The 23,554-nt window shown below is 38.2% G+C and overlaps 1 protein-coding gene across 27 annotated transcripts in view; it reads left to right on the top strand.

Moving 5' to 3' along the window:
- The first annotated feature begins 5,398 nt into the window (after positions 1 to 5,398).
- LOC117569144 (longitudinals lacking protein, isoforms F/I/K/T) overlaps positions 5,399 to 23,554 on the top strand; it is a 75,540-nt gene continuing 57,384 nt past the window's right edge. For 5 of the 27 annotated variants that reach the window (XM_034250191.2, XM_034250185.2, XM_034250190.2 and 2 more), the window contains exons 1-5: positions 7,654 to 8,030; positions 17,484 to 17,958; positions 18,030 to 18,450; positions 18,528 to 19,211; positions 19,282 to 19,365. In XM_034250191.2, the coding sequence (XP_034106082.1) occupies positions 17,785 to 17,958; positions 18,030 to 18,450; positions 18,528 to 19,211; positions 19,282 to 19,365 (1,363 nt within the window). In that variant the 5' untranslated portion in view covers positions 7,654 to 8,030; positions 17,484 to 17,784. Of the gene's footprint in view, positions 6,085 to 7,648; positions 8,031 to 16,205; positions 16,412 to 17,483; positions 17,959 to 18,029; positions 18,451 to 18,527; positions 19,212 to 19,281; positions 19,366 to 23,554 lie in introns of those variants that run through there. The other 22 variants (XR_007954730.1, XM_034250180.2, XM_034250183.2 and 19 more) reach the window with 11 other exon arrangements.

The following is a 23,554-nucleotide window of genomic DNA, read 5'->3' as shown; positions in this document are numbered from 1 at the left end:
GAGAGAAAGAGAGCACAAAACGAAGCGAAATTTTATTACGTACGGAGCAAACAAGGGCAACTAGCATTGTCCAAGGGTAGGGAGAACAATCGAGGGGGTGGTCGGGCGTCGGTTGTCGGTTGTCGGTCGTCGGGCGTCTGGCAACAGCAACGGCAGCCAAGCATGATCCCCTCTGCGACTGCAACCGCATTTTCAACCCTCGCTTGCTGCGTGTGCGTGTGTGGGGGGTTGTTACGGGCAACGGGCAACGGCAACGGAAATGGGCTGGCAAAGAAAGAGCTTTTTGCGTTTGACAAGGACACGCATTAAGTAAAGCAACCCTAACATGGAGCAGCAGCAGCAGCATCAGCAGTCTCAGATCACAAGCAGACGACGACGTCGACACACTTGGCTGGCGGGTGGTCCTTGATAGGGCTGTGCTCTGTTTTTGTTTGGGCTGTCCATTAGGGTGCGAGGGTGGCCCTTTTGCGTTTCAGTTGGCAATTTCAGTTGTTTTTGGGGTGGAAAGCTGCTTTGGCCGCATGGAGATCCGCATTTGGCATAAAAGGGGTTGTTTGAAAGGCCCCACAAAAAAACACACATCGAATGAAACATGCTCCGACAGCTGCCGTTGATCACAGACACCGGGACTCTTGCACTTGGCAAAAAAAAAAGAAATAAATAAATACAGAAACATAAAAGTTGCATTTCAACCCCTAAAAATCGATGAGCGGTAGGATACCGAGCGAAAGTTCAACGAAACGTAAAATTGCAAATTTGATATTGCAAGGGAAAACGATAAGAGAACTGCGACAAGAACAAAACGCGGCGAATTTAAGGCGAATTTGATTTGCTTGATATCGAAAAGCGATAACATCGGATCTTATTTAATACCAGGCTTAGTTGCAAAGCATATTAATTGGAAATAGAAGAAAAAGTATAACAATGAATTCAACATATTTTTTCATATATCGATATCAATAAATTATTATTACTGGCTTAATTGCTATGCTATGTTGGAAGTACAAAATAATTGCAAGTGTACAACAAAATCAAAATCTAACAATTTCAAATAGATTTTCTGTACATATCGATATATTGTATAAATTTATACTAAAACAAAACGAAATAGAGAGTTTGATGCGAATTTAGAGTGCATAATGATAACGATAGACGATTAAAGCTGGCTTAATTTATACCAAGAGGCTATGCTCAAAAATATTTAGATATAAACAAAACAAAATGATTTTGATAAAATGTTTCGAGCTTATCGTCTATTTATAATAATCAATAATAATTGAAAATTTAAAAAAAAATTCCCTTATGCTTTATTTAAAATATGCACATTTGCATTTATCGATATCGATAAATAACAACTCTTTTAATTGGATACCGGGTTGTTAAATTCTGTGTCGCGTGCTTGTGTATGTGTGAATTACGACAGCAGGCCCCGACTTGTGGCAACCGGGGACTTGAACCCGAGGTGCATTAGGGTTTTTCCTACCCCCAGAGCAGGAGAGGGCAACAAAACATGCAACACAGCACAAAACACAACAGCTGCAGAGCTGCCACAAAACAGAACAGATGCTCCCTCCGTTTCGGTTGTGTGGCCAAAGCGAAGCAACCCCTAAGGGCTAAGGGCGGCCCCGCTTATGCATGGTTCTGTGATCAAGTTGATCGACGATCAATTCCACCCTTGGCGCAGACGCCCATTTCCAGTCGCAGCCAACTCCATTAAATTCAATTGACAAAAGGAAATGAACATGAAATGCAAAAAAAAGAGAATAAAAACCCAACTCACACACACACACACACACATACCCATGAGCACAAACGAAAAGCAGATTAATGGAGAACAGAGCCAACAACAATTCGAGAGGGACGCATTAAAAGGAAAATGATGAGAGGGGAGCCCAACGCTGTACATCTGCTCTTCCACACTGCCTACATACAAACACAAACATGCACACAAACATACAAAGTACATAGAACAGCGAAACGCTGCCATGTTGCGTCGACGTCGTCGTTGGGCTGTTTTTGCATTTTGAACACAAATTTACATTTGTATGCATGTGCAGCGAATACAGAACAAACAGAGAAAAGAGATGACTTCAAGGTTAAGCATAGCCGAGAGTAGTAGAGTTGACGTTCCCCTCCCACGCATTGCCGTCGTCACAATGTGCACTCGCTCTCCCACACTCGCTCTCTCGCGGTCGCTCATACTCTCTTGCGCTCTTAAAGTTTGTCCGCTTCCTTTGCTGCTCTTGTTTATGTATGCGTCGGCGTATGTGTGTGTGTGTGTGTTTGTGTGCATGTAAATGAGTTTGCACAATAATAAAAATAAACGTTTTTTCTTGCATTTTCCCTCTTGTGCAATTTCTGTTGCTAAAATTAAACGTTAAGGAATTTTTATGGAACAGCTGTGTGCGCCAAAAGAAGAAGCAACAGCAGCAGCGACATCAACCAACAACAGCAACGGCGTAAAAACCCAACGAAGTTTCAAGAGTAAAGCAACAGGCACACTACATATGCACATACATACATATTTACATATGCATGTACTACATGTACATACATTCATATGTGTGATTGTATGCACATGTTTGCATAGCTATCCCACTCCCACGCATGTATCATTAGGCCAGCAGGTGAATCATTTCGAAGTTTCGTATCGAAAATCATTGAAAATTTTTGATCGTACCATTAAAATTTAACTATTTTTTGCTGCTTTTATTTTTGGTTTTTTCTTTTTTTGGTATTTCTGTAGCGCACAACAATCAAAGTATTCAGCATTTGCTGACGGGGCGCGGCGAATAATTTTCACTTTGCCTGCTGAGCACGGACAACCGACGAAAAAAAAGTGTTGCCAAAAAAAAAAAAAAGAAAAAAAAAAACAATAACAACAAATCAAAGCGTACCCAAAACGAGTTTTTCAACTGTCTTCGCCTCCTCCAGACGAAGCACAAAACAAAAAAAAAATCCAAGCTTAACGATTATTTTCTTTGTCATGGCAAACAATTTTCAACTTTTATTGTTGTTAATTTCTTGCAGCGCAGCTTTTAAAGCCGCGCCGAATCTCAAAAGCGAGCGTTGCTGTTTTTTTGCGCGGGCGTCGCGCAGGCCGAAGCTGCTGCGATACCAGCGTCGACGCTGGCAGCGACGTCAGCATCAAGCGCAGTTGCTAATAATGTGCACAACTTTTAGAAGCTCTCAGCGCAATTATGGTTTACTGTTGTTGCTTTTTGATATTTTTCTTTTCTTGCTTTTTTTAAACAAGTAATTTTAAGAAGCATCCAAATCAAGTTTGAGCAATTGTTAATGCAAAAAAAAAGCTGCAAAAAATTATAAATGCCAGAAAAAGCGGAGATTTATAATGTACGCGTATGTTTGAGCATTAGACGAATCCATTAGAAAGTCGCAAGTTTAGAAACAAACAGATTCATATGATAAGTAGTTACTTACACACATACACACATACAACATACATATATACATACCGACAAATGCTTGATGTCAGCACTTACAGGGGCGGCTCCACTTCGAAGAGGGAGGGAGCCCAAATGGGTAGTATTCATTGATAATGACAGCTTTCGTAGAAAACATTTTAGATAAATATTTGCATACATAAAAATATTTTTAATAATGACAACAAAATACTTTAATAATGACTAAAAGATACATTTTCTTAGACTGAAGATACATTACAAAGAACAAGGAAAAATTGAAAAAAATATAGAAAAATCTAGAGTAAAGATAACTTTGTGTTCTAAAAGGAAAAAAAAATAAAAAAAGAACCCAATAATATTATAAATTTCAAGCAAAATGTATTAGAATGTTAATGTTGAACCAAAAGAAAAATCTATTAAAAATTTACAAAATATGTACATATTTATGAATTGATATGATTTTAGTTTTGTTTGCTCTATAAGAATTTCATTTTTAATAAAAGTTATGATAGTTAATGGCTAACGACCTCACATGCCTTGTGTGGCTAAGACCCTATAGGGAGCTAGGTTCTTATAGAACAGTTAAAAAAGATATATTTGTATAATAAATATAAATTAAATGAGATCACGATCCATTTCAAAATTATTTTTATATATTTATTTTTTCAAGCCCTTAATTTTATCTCCCACTTTCCATTGCTACTTACAAAAAGTACATTGAAATTGTAATAAAGTTTCAGTTGGCTATGCATGATTGAGATATACTCAGTTTTTTCTCAGTGAATAAATTATTCTTAATTAAAAAAAAGGAGACTATTACTAAATAAAGAAGATTTAAGATTTAAATGTTATATTTAAAGCCTGTTCAATAATATTATAATAATATTTCTTTATTAATTATTATTATAGTTAAACTCTTAAATTTCGGACTAGAAATCAGTCACAAAAAAAATAAACTTTAATTCCCGTTACTTATGTATGTTCGCAACCTGTTCGTCTGCTTTTGAATTTGCAAAGAATTCATTTGCTAGTTATGTATTTATCAGATTTGCATTTTTAATCATAATTTTTGTGCTTTCTTATGATAGTAAATAGTTTATGTAATAATATAATTATGATAATTAATAAATTAAATGATATACACTTAATATATACCCTTTTAACCTTAAGTTAACGGGTATGTTCAGAAAGGTTCGCATTGAACTCTGCATTCTTGACACCTTCTCTACTATGGAATTTTGATGATTCCGCTAAATGTTTATTTTTTGATTTATGACCATAAAATAAATGTGTGTAGATGACAACACACACTGTTTATGTACATATTTAAGCAATACTATCATAGAAACAAACACACAATATGAATTTATTAAGATTAACACAAAGTTTCTGTTCGATGACGTCGTAATTATCATATACGAAACATGCATAAGTATTCGCATTTCATTTGCTTGGTACGTTTGTTTACATACAGCATTCATACATAAATATGAATACATACATAGGTACATCTACAAAGGCATTGTACTTTCACACATAAGAACCAAATTTTTCTTTACTTTTCCATTTAGCGCATTACTTCCACTTCCACTTGGCCTTCCCCTTTTCCAAACACACAAAAGCACACTCACGCAAAAGTCGCCACTTCTCGCACACAAACACAGGCATGCAAAAGGTACACACTGTGTACTACACACCTAAGGCAAAGTCACCGCCACTCACGAGTGATCTTCGGTTATTTCGCATGCAATGCGAAAATACCAACAACACTAACAACAATTTCGAGCTTCGTGTCGCCTATGCATATATTGTGCGTGTGTGTGTGCGTTTGTGCTTTTGTGTGTTTGCATTTTGTTTTTGTTTCTGTAGCTTTTTTGACTCTTATTCTTATTATTTGCTTGCTTTTGGCTTTGGCATTGGCTTCGCACAGTTTTTGTGTTTAGTGCAGTAACAAATGGAACTCTCAGGAATATTGTATAGCGTGTGTCGTTAGTGCGCTGCTTCATAACGTAAGCAGATTTCCTTTAGCACCTGCTTCAAAAAAAAAACAAAAAAAAAAAACAAAACAACGAGTAACATCAGTAAAACATTTTGTTACTCGCCCGCTTACATAAAGCTAAAACACAAAAATAAAAACAAAGCACAGCTATAAAGTGCGCTGGAAGAATAATGCAAAGGCAACAAACACAAAAGTCGTTCGATTTGGTTTATGGCCCTCGGGCCGCAGTTGAAATATAATTTATTATAATTAAAAAGCAGCAAACGAGCAAATATCATAATACACAATTACATACATACGCGTGAGTGTATGTGTGCATGTGCATAGATAATTGTCAGTGTTTGATTTTCACTTGTCTTGTGTGCTTGCTTTACGTGTAATCATACGCGCGTGTATGTGTGCGTGCGCGTGTGTGTGTGTGACGCAGCTGCCATTGCAGCAGGCAGGCGGCAGGCCTAGGTGACAGTGCAGCCGCCAACGCAGTCGACATCGCAGTCGCAGTCGTTTTGACTAATGCAACACACAATAATAAAGGCGAATGCAAAACGTAAGGAAAAAGCTTCTACGTGACCGACTTGAAGTTTTTGTGCCTATTAACTGCGCCAAGGGGTGGAGAGAAAAAGGCAGCGGAAGAGAGAAAGAGCTTTTCATTGAATGCAGGTGAGCTACTTATTATGCGATACGTGTTGCTATGTAAAGTACTTACTCATACAGCATTTTTACATATGTAGATATACACATACACACATGTTAGGTTCCATACATATTAAACCATTAAGGAAATATTTTTGAAAAGCTTTATTGTCCTGATTCCTTAGATTACAAACTGATCATCATTTAAATTGAAAAAGTGCTGTCGTGAATATTTGCAAGCCAAAACTGTCTCCATTTCGTCAATTAGTATCGCTTAGAGCTTTTTAATCAAGCGTGTAGAATTTCACATAAAAGCGTTAATTACAAATACATAAGGCATAAACACAACACCGTTTAGAATTGAAGTACATAATTACACACACACACAGACACACGCATTACCTTAAATAGAATGAGGGGGAGCAGAGCGAAAGAAAATGTTTCCGATGAAGTCATGCTGGAACCTAAAATAAATCGGCATATGTACGTGTGCGTGTGTATGTATTTTTTTGTTTGTGTGCATGAACGATCATTAAATAAATACATACTCAAACACTCATACATACATACATATACTCACAAAATAATTTGCACTTTTTAAGTACAAAATGCAATGCATACAAAACCATTTTACATGCTGTCTCCCCCAACACACAAACAAACACACACATGCATATTTACATACTACGTGTATGCATAGAAAAGGAGATACCGCGAGAGAGAGCAAAAGTGAGAGCGAGAAAGAGAGAGAGAGAGAGATAGCTTGGCAACGGCAGTTTTTGTTCTTGTGAACATTATGGCTTCGCCTTGGCAAAAACTCATACACAATCTCGCCCCCTACATGAGCGAGCAACACACCACCAACAACAACAACTACAACAATAATAGCGAACGACCACAACGAATGATATTTTTGAACTCCACTACATAGACAGAGTTGTCAGCTCACTATCAAATATAAACATACACTCACACAAATCATATACATATGTATGTATATTGGTCTATTTTTATCAATAGTCGTGGCGCTAGCTGGCAAAGTTGCTTCAATTAAGCTGAGGCTGCTAATTAATGCTGCCCACCAAAGCCAGCCTTTTTATCAAGCACAACAAATAATTTGTGAATTTGCATGCGCTACCGAGTTTTTCGTATTAGCGTTGGCAACTCTGCGCGCGCGCCAAGCATACAAAAAGCACACACACATGCACGCAGCATACAGTCATACGGAGAATACTTATACACGTATAACAAAATTCCCAATTGGACAAACGGCGATTAGAAATGATGGTCCAGCAAAGCTGGTAAAATAAAAATATTTCATTTTTTCAACAATTTCAAATAAAACGTAACTGTGTTGCTAATATTTGACATAATGAATAATTCTGAAAAACTCGTTTATATTATTGGCTGCAAGCCTTCATATGTTGGCTCTATGAAAAAGTGATGTGGCGGGCAGCACTTTTGTCATGCTGTCATTTCCAACTGGGTACAATGTTTTGAACTCGCTCGCTCATTCGCTCTCTCTCGTTCGGAACTTCGTTCGTCGTTAGAGCTCTGTTGGCTAGACCAGAAAACTTTTCGTGCGCGCTCGTCAGTCGTCAGTTTTTCTTCAGTGGCTCCGCGCGTTTCGCATTTTGTTGTGCGGGCTGCTACTCCGCAGCAGCAGGAAAAACTACACATACATACATACACACACTCACACACTCTCAACTGGAAAAACTTGGCTTTTTCAATAAAAATAAATTCAATTTTATTGCTTTTTCTCCCGCGCGCTTTTACCACATACAAATATATACAAATCGTGCGTCTCTATATAACCTACTCGCTGTGTATGTGTGCGTGTGTATCAACATAATTTTGATGTGCAAAGCTCTTTAAATACTACAACAACCAAATACAAAAAAAGAAAAAGAGGAAAAAATCTAATCAAAACGACACGACGACGACTATGTGCTGCCTGTGATTCTATTTCGGTGTGTATACCATTTATAAAAATGAAGCAAACTTGAATGCATTATATATCTACTATATGTATTTTTTAAATAGACTTAGAACTGTACTTTCTAATTTGTGCAATAGTTGATTGTTTGACGTCTCTTTCTCGCACTGTGCGTTTTTGCATATAAAATCAATATTTCCAACGAGTTTGCATGGCTCTGTGAGTGTGAGTGAGTGAGTGAGTGTGAATGATGAGAAGAGAGCTGCGCCTCACTTTCATATCGATTTTTCATGCGTTATTGTGAAAGCTTTTTCTGCACTGCATTTGGAGCTTTTTAAGTGCAACGGAGCAAGCATGCACATACATTGAGTGTGTTGGTAATTTGAAGTAATGAGCAATTTTCATTAATTTAACGTAGCAGACGCACACACAAAAACACATGCAAATGAGGTCAAGTGTCGCTGTGGAAAATTGTATGTACGTTTCTTTTTCTCTCCTCTCCCACTTGTATGCAACCAGTCAGTCTCTCTTGTGTTTATTGGTGCGAAAGAGTGGGGGCGACAACGACCCGCTTGTCGTTACATAAGCTTTTTTCTAATTGGCGTATATTGGCATGAGTGTGTGCGTGTGTTTATGTAGCATAAACTTTTAAAGCGAGCTTTTCTAAATGCAATTCTTTTGGCCCAATAACAAAGAACAATGTGTTCAAAAGCACGTTGTCAGAAATGTAAAAAACAAGTAAATGTGTCGCACTGTTTTGAGCTCTATGTGTGTCCGCCATCTTGGTTTTTCCCCCCTATGGGCAACCCAGTCAGCAACGACAACAACAACAACAGCAATACCATAAAATATTTTTCAATGCTGTGGCAGACTGGCAACGCTCTCTTTTTTTTACTTTACTCCCTCTCACTTTGGCTTCGGCTGACTTCGTTTATTTTTCGTTTTATGTTTGTTCAAGACAAACAGCAGCAGCAACAACAATAACAAAAAGCGTGAAATTTTCTCTCTGCACTTTTCACACACACATACTCGCATATTTGTTGTATATAAAGCGCTCGCAGACTTTGGCGCTTCGTATGCTCTCTTTTTTTTATTTTTCTGTAGCTTTTCGCCCGACCGCCACTTCTACTTCGTTGCGACTGCTTGTCGTAGTTGTTGCTGTTATTGTTGTATGTACGTGCTCTACAGACACGTTTACATTTTCATTTTTCATATTTTCGGCCTGTTTTTGCCTCGCACACAAACAACTCACACATACAATCGCATATTTTGCTTTGTCGTTTTTATAATCTTTCACTTTATGTGTGCGCGGCTGCTGTTGTTGTTGTTGCGCACACGCCATGTTTAATATGTTCGCTGCGCGAGCAATGTTGCCAAATTTCACACGCGCCAGGCTCTCCTCTCACAGCACACATTGCATTGCAAGTAAAGCAAAGCAAAAGCAGCGCGCTGAACTTTTTGTTTTTTGTCATGCAGCTTAAAAGTTTCATTTGTTTACATTCTACGCACATGTGCAGAATAACAAAAGTACAATAATAATGAGACAGCACGCACAAAAAGCAACAGCAACAAAAATAAAAGCTTTTTTGCGCAACAAGTGCAAAAAACGAAAGAAGAATAAGACAAATGCGAATATGAATACGAATACTCAGGCCAAAAAACAACGCGCAAAAATGCTACTCGAGTTTTTTTTGCGCTTAGTACTTTTAGATTTGTTTTCTTCGCTTTTATTTTTATTTTATTTTTTTTAGGCCAAATAGCTTTAGCGTTTTGTTTATTGTGTTATGTGTAATGTGTTCATCACATTCTTCGCTCAGTTTTTTGAGCTTCTGTCATCAGATTGAAGAACCACCCACGTCTCTTTTTGAAACGTTATGACGACCTTGCATTTTTTTTTTTTATTTTGCGTTTTATTTGTGTTCTTCAATTTCTACACTGACCTACACATTTATGGTCGCATGCTTTGGCATTTTGAGCCATAAATTCTATGCCCTACAAGACACACGTCAGTGTGTTATTATTATTGTTATTACGATTATAGTTGCTCTTCTTGTTGTTTATTTGGTTTCTTTTTTTATAGTAAACAAAAATTGAAATGTGCAAAAAATGCCGAAACGAGGGGCAAACGTTTTTATTTTTTTCGTGTCTGCCGTTATCGTTGGCTGCTCTTTTGCTTTGCTTTGGCTTTTGCCTTCAGCTAGTTTTCTTGTCTCTGTTGTTGTGTGTGTGTGTCAATGGCCAAAAAGTTCGTTGAACTGTTTTTATTTTATACGATGTTGTTGTTGATTATTTTTTTTGGGGCTTAATTTAGTCTCTTATTCGCAATTTCACTTTCACGACGGCCTAGTGACATTTCATATAATAATAATAGCTGTGGAATTTGTTGGCGGCATTGTCAAGTTCATTAAATGCTTGATTACCTTGCCTTGCCCATAATCGATAACGAATAACGGTGTGATTGCTTATCGATAGATTTTCGATTTCGAAATATTCTCGAGTTAATTTCACGTGCTTAGTTTTCTCTCTCTCTCTCTCGAGATCACTTCACACTTTATATATTTTTGCGGTATATTCATAATTTTTCTTAAGCATATGCAAATATGATCTGTAAATACGTTAACGCCCCAGACATCACCTGTCATGTAGATACTTCAAGACACACCCATTCCAAAAACCTGCCGTGACCACATTTTCAAATTACAAGATGCCAAGAAAAAAAAAACTGCCACTTTGCGATAGAAAAGACTGAGAAGACGGACAATAATCCCAAGATCAACGAGACAAAGTCTCGCTTCCACTCTGTGTGATAGACAAAAAAAAAAAACACACACATTCATTTGCCATTTGTGGTTGGCATTTTTCAGCCAACTCATTCAGACGAGAGACGGAGACGCCCTTTACTCTCGAACTTGTGCTCAAAACCACACAAAACACAAGCCCTTAACATTCACTTTAAATAGCTTTTTGAAAAAACAACTACAAATACAAATAAATACAACAAAACCGTAAAGAAAAAACGAGTTTTTCGTTTTTCTCTGCCGGCTTTTAATGGCAATAACGACATTTTCTACTTGCGGATCGCGTTGAAAAATCGAAAAACTTTTTAGAATTGAACGACTATTTTATGCACCTGTAAAAAAAAGTCGCAGAAAGCTATGAAAAATATGCTTCGAGGTGGCAGTTGCTAATTTTAGGAAAATAATTACAAGATGACGCATTTGAAAGTTTACGATAGACCTCAAAAGAAGATCAGCTGTTCAAATAGAGCAAGCGAAAATCAGCTAGTCTAATATCGATATGATGTTTTCCGCAAATAACACCGATATTTTGAAAGATGGTATGCTGTTTATACGTACGATAAACTTACAAATAATTTGATATAATATTGTGTATCGATGTTTTGCTGCATACAGGTATTTGGTAATTAAATTCGCATTATCATAATGCCGAAAAGTTGAAGATAATTAGCTGAAAAACTGTAGAATACATTAATCCATGGATTTAAATAAATTATCTATTTTGTAATCGAGCACGAAGTAAATAAATAGCATAAATTAACTCAATTTGAAATGAAATACATAAATGACTAAAAACTCATCAGCATCTGGGCCTTGGCAACCCCTTTTGGCCCTTTTTGCATATGTAGGGTATAAACAAATAAAATCCGTACATATCATAAAATGAGCCGCAGACAGTGACGACGACGCCTACGTTAAAGCGATTTCTTTGGCTTTTTTAGACTGTGCCGTGAATGCTTCAAGTTGTTGCTGCTCCTTCTTTCCCCCTATCCCTCCATCTTCACCTTCGTTGTTGTTGTTGTTGCTGTTGCCAGAAATTAAATTATTGAAAGTCACTGTCAGGCGAACGGGGGGCGAATTGCTGCTGCGGCGTTTATTTTTACGTCGTAAATATACAAATTTTATGTCTGTATCTGTATGCATGTGTGTGTGTCTTGCTCAGCTTTGCAAGCGACAAGATAAATTCCACTTTATGCAAATCTTGTGGGGGGAACTTTTTGTTGTTTTTATTTTTGTATATTTGTTCTTGCTTCTTTAGCAAGAACTCAACGCAGCTCCTCTTTAAAAAAGAATCTTTTTTCTTTTTCTTTTTCTTTTGATTTTAATTTTTTTTTTTCTGAAGTTATTTCCATTTTAAATTTGTTTTTCAGTCCTCGGTCGATTTTTCTGTTCTGCGGCCGCCGTTCTGTGCGCTTTATTTTTCTTTAAACTGGTTTTTCTGCCAACTCAACTCGAGTCGAGTCTCGACACTCGCCCGTTTTTCGAAATGGCACAGTTCTTGTATTTTGCGAAACCGGTTTTTCTTTTGACTTTTTAGAACAGCGTACCGAGAGAGCGCACAAATGAAAAGAAAAAACGAAACAGCAGCAGCACAGAAGTGAATTGAAATTTTAGTTGTATATAGCCCCAAGCATCTTCCAGAAGGCAACAAAATAAAAAAAGAAGAAATATATTCGAACGACAGAATTTTCCATTCGCTTTGCGTTTCTTGGAGTTTTATTCTCCCCATTCTTTTTGGTCCTCTCTGTAAACTACATCCCCCTTCCCTGTGCTGTCGCGCGCACTTCCTGTGGAAATAAAAAGGAAACGCACACGACAGTTGGTTGGTTAACGTTGATGTTGATGATCCCCGTCGTTGAGCCCACTGGGCAAGAGGGTGGGGGGATCACAATCACAAGGCGGCGGCACTTTTAGGGGTTGTGTCTCTCGACATCAGCAGCAACCCCCAAAAAGTTTACCCTCTATGCTCAGTTGTTGGACCCTTACTAATTTCTGTTGCTGCGCTGACCGGCCAAACCAGTTTTCGGGGTTGCTCTGCAAGCGGTCTGGTCTGGGACCCTGGGACCGTCTGGCGCGTGCTTAGGATAGAAGGAAAAGGTTCCTTTTTTTTTTGGACTTTTATTATAATACTCAATTTACATGCGTGGCACTCCAGTTGTTGGCATTTGAATCCCTGATTTAATGAGTTCTATGCCGTTCAGCTACGATTTGATTCAAGTGCCAAGATTAAATTTCCAGGAGAGTTTTTCGCTAACATTGCGTGAAAATTGATATAACGCTACGTTTGATAGTAGATCTCTCCACAATAGCATTAAATGTCGCTTTTTTTTATTGGTTGCAATTGCCTATTTTAGAAATGTTGAGAAATATGATGACATTTTTCAAACGGCAGTTGCTAGAATATTTATTATATAAGGTGGGTTTTTCGCTAACAACGTACCGCAATATGATAATTTTGGACGTCGTTTGATAGTAGATCCCAGCACACATCATTTTCGCATTTTAGAGGATATACATACTATAAAACAAACTTAGTTCTATAAAATTTAGATAAGTTAATATGTTTTTGCAACAGCTTATAAAGTTAATGTTGAGCTAGATCTTAACGTTTAACAAACGGCAGTTGCTAGATAATATCATTAAGGTGGGTTTTTCGCTAACAACGTACCGCATATAGTAATTTTGGACGTCGTTTGATAGTAGATCCCAGCACAAAATTAGAATACATAGTATTATAGCAATTCTTTATAAAGTCAAATGTTGTGGAAGTCTAAAAACTTCGACGATCTCAACATTCTTGGATCCCGAATTGCTAAATTAAAATCAAAGTTGGGTTTTTCGCTAACAGCGTTCCGCAAATTAATATTTTGGACGTCGTTTGATAGTAGATCCCAATACAAGTTCCTTGTAATTAGATAATATTAAAAATCATTATTTTTATTAGCGTAATGCGATCATGTATGGAAAGTTATATAAGAAGTTTGTTCGATGATTCTTAAATTATTTCGCGACTCACATTACAACATTAATAAAGTAATATGATCATACATTTAACGGAAAATACGAAATGAAGGGAATATAATATCAGCAATAAAATGATTTCCATTATCAACGTAATCTGCTCATATATCATATCTTATCAGGCAATTGCATGTGATGCAGTGCAACGGAAGTAAATGCAATTCCGTAGCACTTTAACTGCTAGAATTGCTAGAATAAACAACGTTGAGTTTTTCGCTAACAACGTTCCGCAAACATTATTTTTGGACGTCGTTTGATAGTAGACCTCAACACATTCACAGTTTTGTTATTACTCATATTCATACTCATATTATTGTTGTGATATGCTGAGTGTTTGACTTTATATTATTTGGTTAAGCGCCACATCCGTCAGGTTGAAGAGAACTGAAGCGAACCCCAAGCGTAAAAAGCGCGCGGCGTCGTCATCTACAAAACATTTTGCTGTGGGGTCCAACTGTACTTTTTCCCAGCACACACACACACACACATGCATAAAACTTCACTCGGCCCAGCCAGAGTAATATAATGAAAAAGCAACAACACAACGAACATTTCTGCTGTCGCTGCTGCTGCGCTGCCTGCGCTGGAAAAAAGGATCCCATTTTTCGTTATAATCCTCCACCATCTGCGCAAAAATAAAACCTTGCATGTGCAAAGAGCGTGCGTCACTAAAAGTTGTGAGTTTGTGTACGTGTGCGTGTGCCTGTGTGTGTGTGCGAGAGACAAAGCAAAGCGAAAGAGGGCGAACGAGAGAGATCCTTTTTCATGCTGCTGCTGCTGCGACTGCTGCAGCCTCCCTCCTGTTTTTACCTATTGCTTTCCTCCTCGTTTGCTGTGTGCGTGTGTTTGTGCGGCCGGCTGCTGTTGTTTAACTACAATAACAACTACTAAATCCCCTTTTGCTTTGTGTGTGTGCGTAGGAAAAACCCTCGGCTCGAGGCGGGCGGCAAAGCGTTGGCATTGTGTCTAGCCAATGCATCATCAACGTCGCCGTCGCCGTCGCTATCAATGCCATTCACTCTTGGGGTAAGAGTTACTCTAACTATAAACAGATGGCGCCACTGCGCATGCCTTGCACCTTATGTACACATAAAAAGGCCACATATACATATGTAGCTTATGAAATGTATGTACCTAGAAGTTTGTATGTAAATAGAAAAAACTGATCCCCTCGCACGAAGCATTGCCTAACGGTGCCCTACGCCTGCTCTTTTTCGCTCCACCTCGTTTTGCTCATTTCGCTCTGCTCAGCAGCAAGCAGCAACAGCGCTGCAGGCTGCAGCCGAGCAGAGCAGAGCCTGTGTATTTTCGCCATTATATTTCATATTGATCGGCTGCTTCCTTTTCACTTAGCGAAAAAACAACAACAGCTACTTGTGAGAAAAGGGAGCCCGATGAACCGAGCGAAAAACCGAACGACGGCGTCGTTCTGTTGTGCGTCACGTAGCACACATGATGTTGTCTCTGTTGCACTCGATGTGGTGTTAGAACTTCTCTATGCCTGGCGTTGCTCGTCAGCGGGGGCTATAAAAACGAACAAGCGAGCGTGCTGCAGCTGTCGGTCGCTGCTGCTGCTTTCCACCTCTTTTATGCTGATGATTAAATTACGGCAGGAAGCGGATACTGAAAAAAAGCAAAACCAACAACAACAAAAACTAGAATGCAAGCCAGATGCATTTGGGCTCCCCTTTTGCTCTTTATACATTACAATTTCCATGCAAATTCGCCGCAACGCCATTTGTTTCATTTTCGCTTCCATTTTGAAAAATGAAAATGTGGCTAAAGTAGCTACAGCAGAAGCAGCAGCAGCAAACGAGCAGAGCAGTAGCATCATCAGACTCCAAAAAAAAAAACACTGCCACGTTTTCTCTCTCATTCCTGCTCGCAGCGACAGCCGCTCACGGCGAATTCAAGTGCTCGTATTATGTTTGCCTGTTTCCTTATATACGAAATTGTATGTGTGTTTATTTGTGATATATTCCCGTTATATAGTATGCTCTCTTCTCTTTGGCACGCTCACTGCAAACCATTTAACACAAGACTCCTTTTTTTCCTACCTGCCTGTCTGCCTGCCTGCCTACTTGGCAATTTCATAACGTGCCCCCAAATATGTGAGGCTCACTCTCTCACACATGTATAGGCAAATACATTATGCTCTCTTGAATCGCATGCTGTTCGCTGTTCTCAGCAACTTCGCACTGGTCGGCCATGTTGGTGTGTGCGAGTGAATGCGACCGAGCATGCCAAAATGAACGCGTTGCGAGCGAGAGGGCAAGCGAGCGAGAGAGAGCAGTGAGAGAGTGATGTGAGCGAGCGTCGACGAAGTGGTGTCGCGCGGCGAATATGAAAAAGGGTCTCTCAGTCGCTGGCACATTTGCGTCGTTTCAGTTGCTTTCGTGCGCTTGGAGCTTTTGTTTGGTTTTTGTGTGCACGGCAGATCGCGACGCGTGCGGTTTGCTGGCCAACAAAAAAATTACATACAACTCTTACACACACTTATACACAACTACACTACCAAGCAGCAACCAAAACCAATACAACACTAAATTCATGTCGATAAAGAAAATCATTTTTCCTGCTTGCGAAAATTGCAAAAGTAAGTTTTGTGAAGTGTTTGTGAAAAAGAAAATATTTAACAAAATCGTGAAATCACTTTATGTGCAGTTCTACCTCTTATATGTGTGACTATGTGTGCTGCTGCTTCTAATGAAAATATTCTATTTTTAAATGCACCATAAAACAAACCGTCACACACAAATTCAACAAAATAAAAAGAAAAAACTGTGACTGACGCAGCAGCAGAAAAGATTGCTTCATACTTCAACTTTAAAATTATCAGAAAATCATAAACGTTTCCCCACGTATGTGTGTGCGTGTGTGTATGAATGTCTACTTGTGAAATTTTCCACAACGAAAACCCCACTAGAAAAAAACCTCGTTGAGCGAACGCACACATACGCATACACATGCAAACATCTTGCGTTCACATGTATTGGTGACGCCGACTGCGACAGAGACGGCGACTGCGAAACTTCCCCTCTTTATGTTGTTTCAGGCTCTGTCTCGTTTAGCGCTGACGATGCGTCGACGTCGTCGCAACGTCTACGTCTCTCGTTGTTGTCGCGTCGTCGTCATTTATCGTTTCCATCGATCTCCAACACACACATCGCCACAAAATCCGTTAGCCGAGCAGCATTTGTACTTGCGCTCTCGTTGCTGTCGCTTGCAAACTGTGTGAGAGTGTGTGTTTGTATGCGTGGAATGAGCGAAGTTGAGAAATGTGTGAACAAAAAGAAAAACTCAAGATAGAAGTAATTTGAAAGCACAAGCTAAGAAACGAAAAGAACAAGAAATAAAACGAAAAATTGCATTTGCTTTGCAGTTGTGTGTTTGTGGGGCGTCCGTCATATATAGAGGGCGCTGTTGTGCAAATAATCGAATGTAAAAAATTAAAAGATAATAAGTTCGCGTAAAAGAGACAGAAAAAAAAACATGAACTTGACCTTGAAGCGTTGGTTGAAGAGGCAAAGCATAAAAGCGAGCAATTAATTGCTGTTATTGTGATTGTTAGGCGACAAGTGTGTGAAAATGCTTTTTGTGTGTGTGAACTGTTTTTTGTGATTACTTTTGACTAACTTTGCAATATTTCCAATCGTTTTTCATTGCAGTTTTTAACTGATATATCTATATAACAACTACAAGCATTTGACAAAACAACAAAGAAGAAGAAGAAGCAGACATTTAAACATCAACTTTACAACAAAACAACTACTATCTGAACTATTCTACTTCTGCAAGCATATAAAAGTATTTTCTTGAAAGCTGCGATAAAAGAAAAGCGTGCCAAGCAGAGAGCACAACCGCAACGGGCAAAGCCACGTCGAACGACGACGGAAGGCTGAAAAACCCCTTTTCATCTATTCCTCCTCCCAATTCTTGATCCCCACATAAAGAGAAACAAGAATAAACATGGATGACGATCAACAGTTTTGTTTGCGATGGAACAACCATCAGAGCACATTGATCAGTGTATTTGACACGTTGCTGGAAAATGAGACACTAGTCGATTGCACGCTCGCCGCTGAGGGTAAATTTCTCAAGGCCCACAAGGTGGTGTTATCAGCATGCAGTCCCTACTTTGCTGTAAGTAACACACAATGATTATCTTCTGAATATAGTTTCGATATTAATTGTTTTTTTTTTGTGCGATTTAGACATTGCTGCAAGAACAGTACGACAAGCACCCGATATTCATACTCAAGGATGTCAAATATCAGGAACTGCGCGCCATGATGGATTACATGTATCGCGGCGAGGTCAATATTTCGCAGGATCAACTCGCTGCGCTCCTCAAGGCCGCTGAATCGTTGCAGATCAAGGGATTGTCCGACAATCGCAGTGGTGGCAACAGTGGCGCCAGTGGCAACACTGCGGCAGCCGCCCAGGCTGCAGCGCAACAGGCCACCAAATCGGATGCACATCATCGCGTCAAGCTGAGCGGCACCTATACGCTGGAGCAGACGAAGCGATCGCGTGGTGCCATGGATGTGTCTGGTGATGTGTCTGGATCACGCGAAGGCTCCTCGAGTCCATCGCGTCGTCGTCGAAAAGTGAGACGCCGCAGCATGGAAAATGGTAGGCAAAAAGCAAACATAATTCTAGAACTTGAGCATTATAATTACAACTTGCAACAACTTGTTTGTATATTGCAGATATGCACGACAACTCGAATTCGTCAGTGCTGCAAGCAGTCGCCGCCGCCTCCAATCAGTCAATCCTCCAACAAACAAGCGCTAGCCTCGCCGCCTCCGCTTTGGTCAGCACTCAATTGGCCAGCGGTAGCAGCGTTGGTGCCGCCGCCGCAGCAACAAATGCCAGTGGCAGCAGCAGCATCCAAGTATCGACCCAGCCATTGACCAGCAGCAGCAGTAACGTTACCAAAAAGACTGAAAGCGCTAAACTAACATCGACAGCTGCCCAGGGCGCCCAACAACAGCAGCAGCAGCAGCAACAACAAACCACAAGCGATGCCATTAACACCGACAATGTACAACAACAACAACAGCAACAACAGAATGAAAGCACCCAAGGCGAAGCCGATGAAATGGATGTGGCAAGTGGTGGTGCTGGTGTTGCAAGTGGCGCCGTTGCCGTTCATCCAGGTGTCGTTAAGCAATTGGCCACTCTAGACAAGTCGAATCATAAACAAAAGATCAAAGATAATAGCATAACAACAACCGCAACAACTGAAATGGTAATTGAGCCCAAGGCCGAATACGATGAGGATGCGCACGATGAGAACGTTGAGGATTTGACTTTGGATGAGGAAGATATGACAATGGAAGAGCTGGATCAAGCGGCTGGCACCAGTCAGGGTGGCGATGGATCTAGTCAAGGTACATTATAAATACATTTAACTCTTAAATCGGATTGACAACTAATTTGCAATTTTTTGTATTCGTGCAGCATATGCAACATGGCAACACGACAGATCTCAGGATGAACTTGGACTAATGGCCGCACAGGATGCACAGCAACGGGATCCACAAGGTGAGTTTTTGTTGCATACTCTATACCCGAAAGATAATAGCGAGTTATATCTCGACTATATATACTATACTATGAAATACGAATGAAAAAGCAAAATATAAAACAGTTTAGTTTATGGTTAGACCATTATTATTATCTGAGCACGACGACCAGCTACAAATTTCAAATGCAAATTAGTTGTTGTAGAAGAAGAAATTTCAAATGAATTGAAAATACGTAATATCATATCACATAAAAAAAAACAACAGATAAATATAAATTTCTATAATTAAAGACAACAAGTATTTCAAGATCATCACAACTCTCTCAAATTCTTCATATTACTCACTTTTGTTTTTCGTTAAATATGCATATAATATATTTGTTGTTGTTGTCTTCATATTCTTCTTCTACTTCTACTTGATCTTTTTGATTAAAAAAAAAACAGCAGTTCTTAAAATGTCATACAACAAATACCATTTTTATTATCATACGAAAGTCGTGCTCCGAGAAAAAAGCTCTTAAACGTTGAGATAGAATATAACATTTATTAGGCAGCAGAAAGCGCAGCATAGAAAGAAAGAAAAAACAAGCAACAAGAAAGAAAGATACAAAAATTAAATACGAATATTTTTGCAAAATTACTAAAAAAAAAAAAACAAGTAAAGAAAGAATACAAAATACAGGAAAGAGTGAAAAGAGCAAACAAAAACAAGATTGCAAAAAACAATAATACTTTTGAATTTATTTATAAAAAGAAACGCATAGAAATTTGATTCTGGTTTTTGTTGCGCTTTTTGCTCTCACCCCGCCTCAAAGAATGATTAACAAAGAAACCAAAGAAAATTAATAATTTGTGCAAGTTGAAAGTACTACACTTTAATTTATTTTAATTACTACTTTTTTAAATATTGTTTTTGAATTAAACAACTAACTTAACACCTTAATTATTTTTTTTTTAATTTGATCACACATAATTCGTATAACAAGTTTTTTCCTGTATATATAATTGTATTTTATGATAAATTAAAACTACTTATATTTAATTTTTAACACAAACCACCAAACACACATACACACACACACACACATTATCTATCGCAACAAATTAATTGAAATACACATTTACACAAACACACACAATCAACCAAACAAACAAACAAACATTTGCCCTGAGAAACGCTACCCCCGAAAATTCTCCCCACTATTTTAACTAACTGTAATAACTCACCTGCTCCCTTTTTCATTCCATCAATTCATTTACGCTTTATGAAATGTGTTTTATGTATGATTTGTTGTTACTTTTTTCTATACATTTATTATTTATATACAATTATCATATTTCGTAATCTATTTTGGCTATATCATTATTTCTTATGTATTTGGTGTTTTTTTTTGTGCCACATTTGGTTTTTAACATTTTATGTATATTGAATTATTTATTTAACACAAACACGTATTTACACAAAGGTTTATATTATTCTTTAACATAAGCCGCAAGTTCTCTTAGCTCTCTATCTCTCTTCTAATTTTCTCTCAATTTCACACAATCTGAAAACGAAGACACTTCAATTACGCTCTCTCTAAACACATTTTGCACACATACATTTTCACCCACACACCACATACATACACACACATACACAATGCAGCTGCGACTTGGTCTCATTTTAAGTTAGTCTTAAATTATGTTACTTTGCGTGCGTGTGTGTGTGTAAGTGAGAGAGTGAGTGATAATACAAGCTGCTCTCTGTGTGTGTGCGAAACCGACCCAGCGTTGCTCACTATACTATATCTCACTCACTCCCCCATCACTTGATATCCGTGTGTGCGTGTTTTTGCAGAAGGGTGTGCTTTCTCTCTCGCTCTCTCTGTCTCTCTCTCAGTTAAATAAAAGCTCCCCTCTAGTGTTGTGTCCAAAGTTTTGTTATTGTTCTAGCAATTTGAACTACTAAATAAATAACTTGGATATTTTTTATACAAGATTTTCCAAGTTTTCTTAACAATTTGTTTTGTTCACACATCCACACACACACACAGACACCACTCACAACACACATATATATGGGCACACTTTATACGTTATCATTTTGTTGCATTTGCTTTCATGCGCCACATTCGTATTCATTTTACATAATTGCCAACATTATCTGTTATGTTTTCGTTAAGTGCTCCACCACTTCCCCACTTCCGTCCTCCTCTTTATTCTCTTTCTGTGTCTCTATCTCTCTCTCTCCAGCGCGAGCTAATGTTTATTACACACTTTTAGTTGATTTATTTTACGATTATTATTTTTCTTACAACTATAATTAAAAATGAGAAATACGCATGCAGTTTTTAAATTGTAATTTTAGTACTGTGTATATTACATTATACATACATACATATATATATATGCAGATCTATGTATATATATCTATATAATTTTGCTTAATTTTGGTTGACGGGACTTTTTTGTTTCATTTATTGACTTTGATTTGTGTTATCTACATTATTATGTTTATATTAGTCTGTAAGCATTTTTCTTTCGTCTTTGGCTCGAACCTTATGGTTGCCAGACAAAACGCGCGCGCTTGATCTTTTTATCGTTATCGCTTATCGTAAAGTAAAAGCATACGGCGTTCTCTTTGTTTAAAGAGAGCGTTATTGCTTCGCGTCGTGTCGGGTTTAACACTTTTTTGAACACTCTTATCATGTTAAGTGAACAAGTGAAAAAAAATCCCAAAAGAAGAAGAAAGAATCTTAAGCAATGGAGGATCATCTGGAGGAGCCGCTGTCCATCGAACGTCATCCAAAGTCGAGTTAATGCCGCTAAGAAAGCATGTAGCCATCCAGCGGATGGCGAGGTACAGTTGTTGCTTTAGCTGGTACTCGATAGGTGGCGCCACCTACAGAGTGTATTGTTGGTCTTTCCGGGTTGAGTATCTCTCTTTTTCTCACTATCTCAGGTAAGTATGCTTCGCTCGACGGTATCGGTTGGGCGAAGTACGCAAAAAAAATGAAATTAATTTTGATATTTTAAGTTCATTTTTGTTTGTACCAACAAAAAAAAAAGAAAGAAAAGTCCAATCCAAATCCCCTCTTATCCCCTGCTATCCTCCATCAACTCTCTGTCCATAAACTCCACTTCCCTCCATCTAAATGATAAAAAGGAGAAAACACGTCTACACATTTTACCGAAAAGAAACCAAATTTGAAACAGAAACAGAAAAAAAAAAAAATCAAAATCAAAATTACAGCGTTTTCAGGTAATGTACGAAAAGAGATCGCAAAGCTTTAGCGCGAGTTTAAAGCTGAGCAATTGTTGTTGTTGCTTACATATTATATCGCCGGCAGCAGGGTAAGCTATATAAACTCCAAACTATCTACCAACTATAATCATCCCTTCATTTTATCTACGTTACGCTGCATTATCTTTAAGTGTTTACACATTAAACTATGCAAGTATATATATTTATTTATGGATATATATTGTGTATATATCTCGATACTTAATCTTATTATTACATATTTTCTTCTTGAATTTTGCATTACGCTCTGGTCCCAGTGTCACAACACACTCCTTTTCCCCCTTTCCCATTTGGTTGCCTCTGTTTTTGTGTTGATGAAATCTGATTGAATTTCCCAACAATTTTATCCCTAGACAAGACAACACAAAACAAATACAAAATATATTCATTTTGCGTTCCCTTTCAATTTATATTTCTTATTATCTGTTCTCAAGAAAAAGAAAGAAGTTTTAGGAAGCGGAATATTCAGTTAGTTTCTTTTTAAAATATTGTACATTTCACCATATTATATTTTCTGCATCACATTTTATGTGCGTCATTTGTCTTGTCAAACCACATTTAGAGTGTCTCTCCCTCGAAAGCTTGATTTCCCATAATTTATATGGCCTCTTCACTCTTCTATCTCTCCCCGGCTTAAATATCATCATAGTCGTAGTCACAGCTTACTGTTGTTAATCAACAACAACAACATCAAGCAAGCAACAATAAGAACTCGAAAGATTCGTTCAAGTTCAAGGTCGGACAAAGATTTTTCTACACTTTTTCGTGTCTCTCCTTCTGTGTGTGTGAGTGTGTATGAGATTCTTAATCAGCTTGCGGTGATTTGTTGTTTTTGCGCCATTGTTTCTCTGAAGATAATGCTGTCTCCTCTCTCCCTTATTTCGTCGCTATGCAGTTTGATGCTGTCAATGATGAAGTAG

Source organism: Drosophila albomicans, chromosome 3 (assembly GCF_009650485.2).
Source record: "Drosophila albomicans strain 15112-1751.03 chromosome 3, ASM965048v2, whole genome shotgun sequence".
NCBI classification, from domain to species: domain Eukaryota; kingdom Metazoa; phylum Arthropoda; class Insecta; order Diptera; family Drosophilidae; genus Drosophila; species Drosophila albomicans.
Note: the sequence above shows the minus strand (reverse complement) of the source record. Positions and strands in the feature narration are given on the sequence as shown.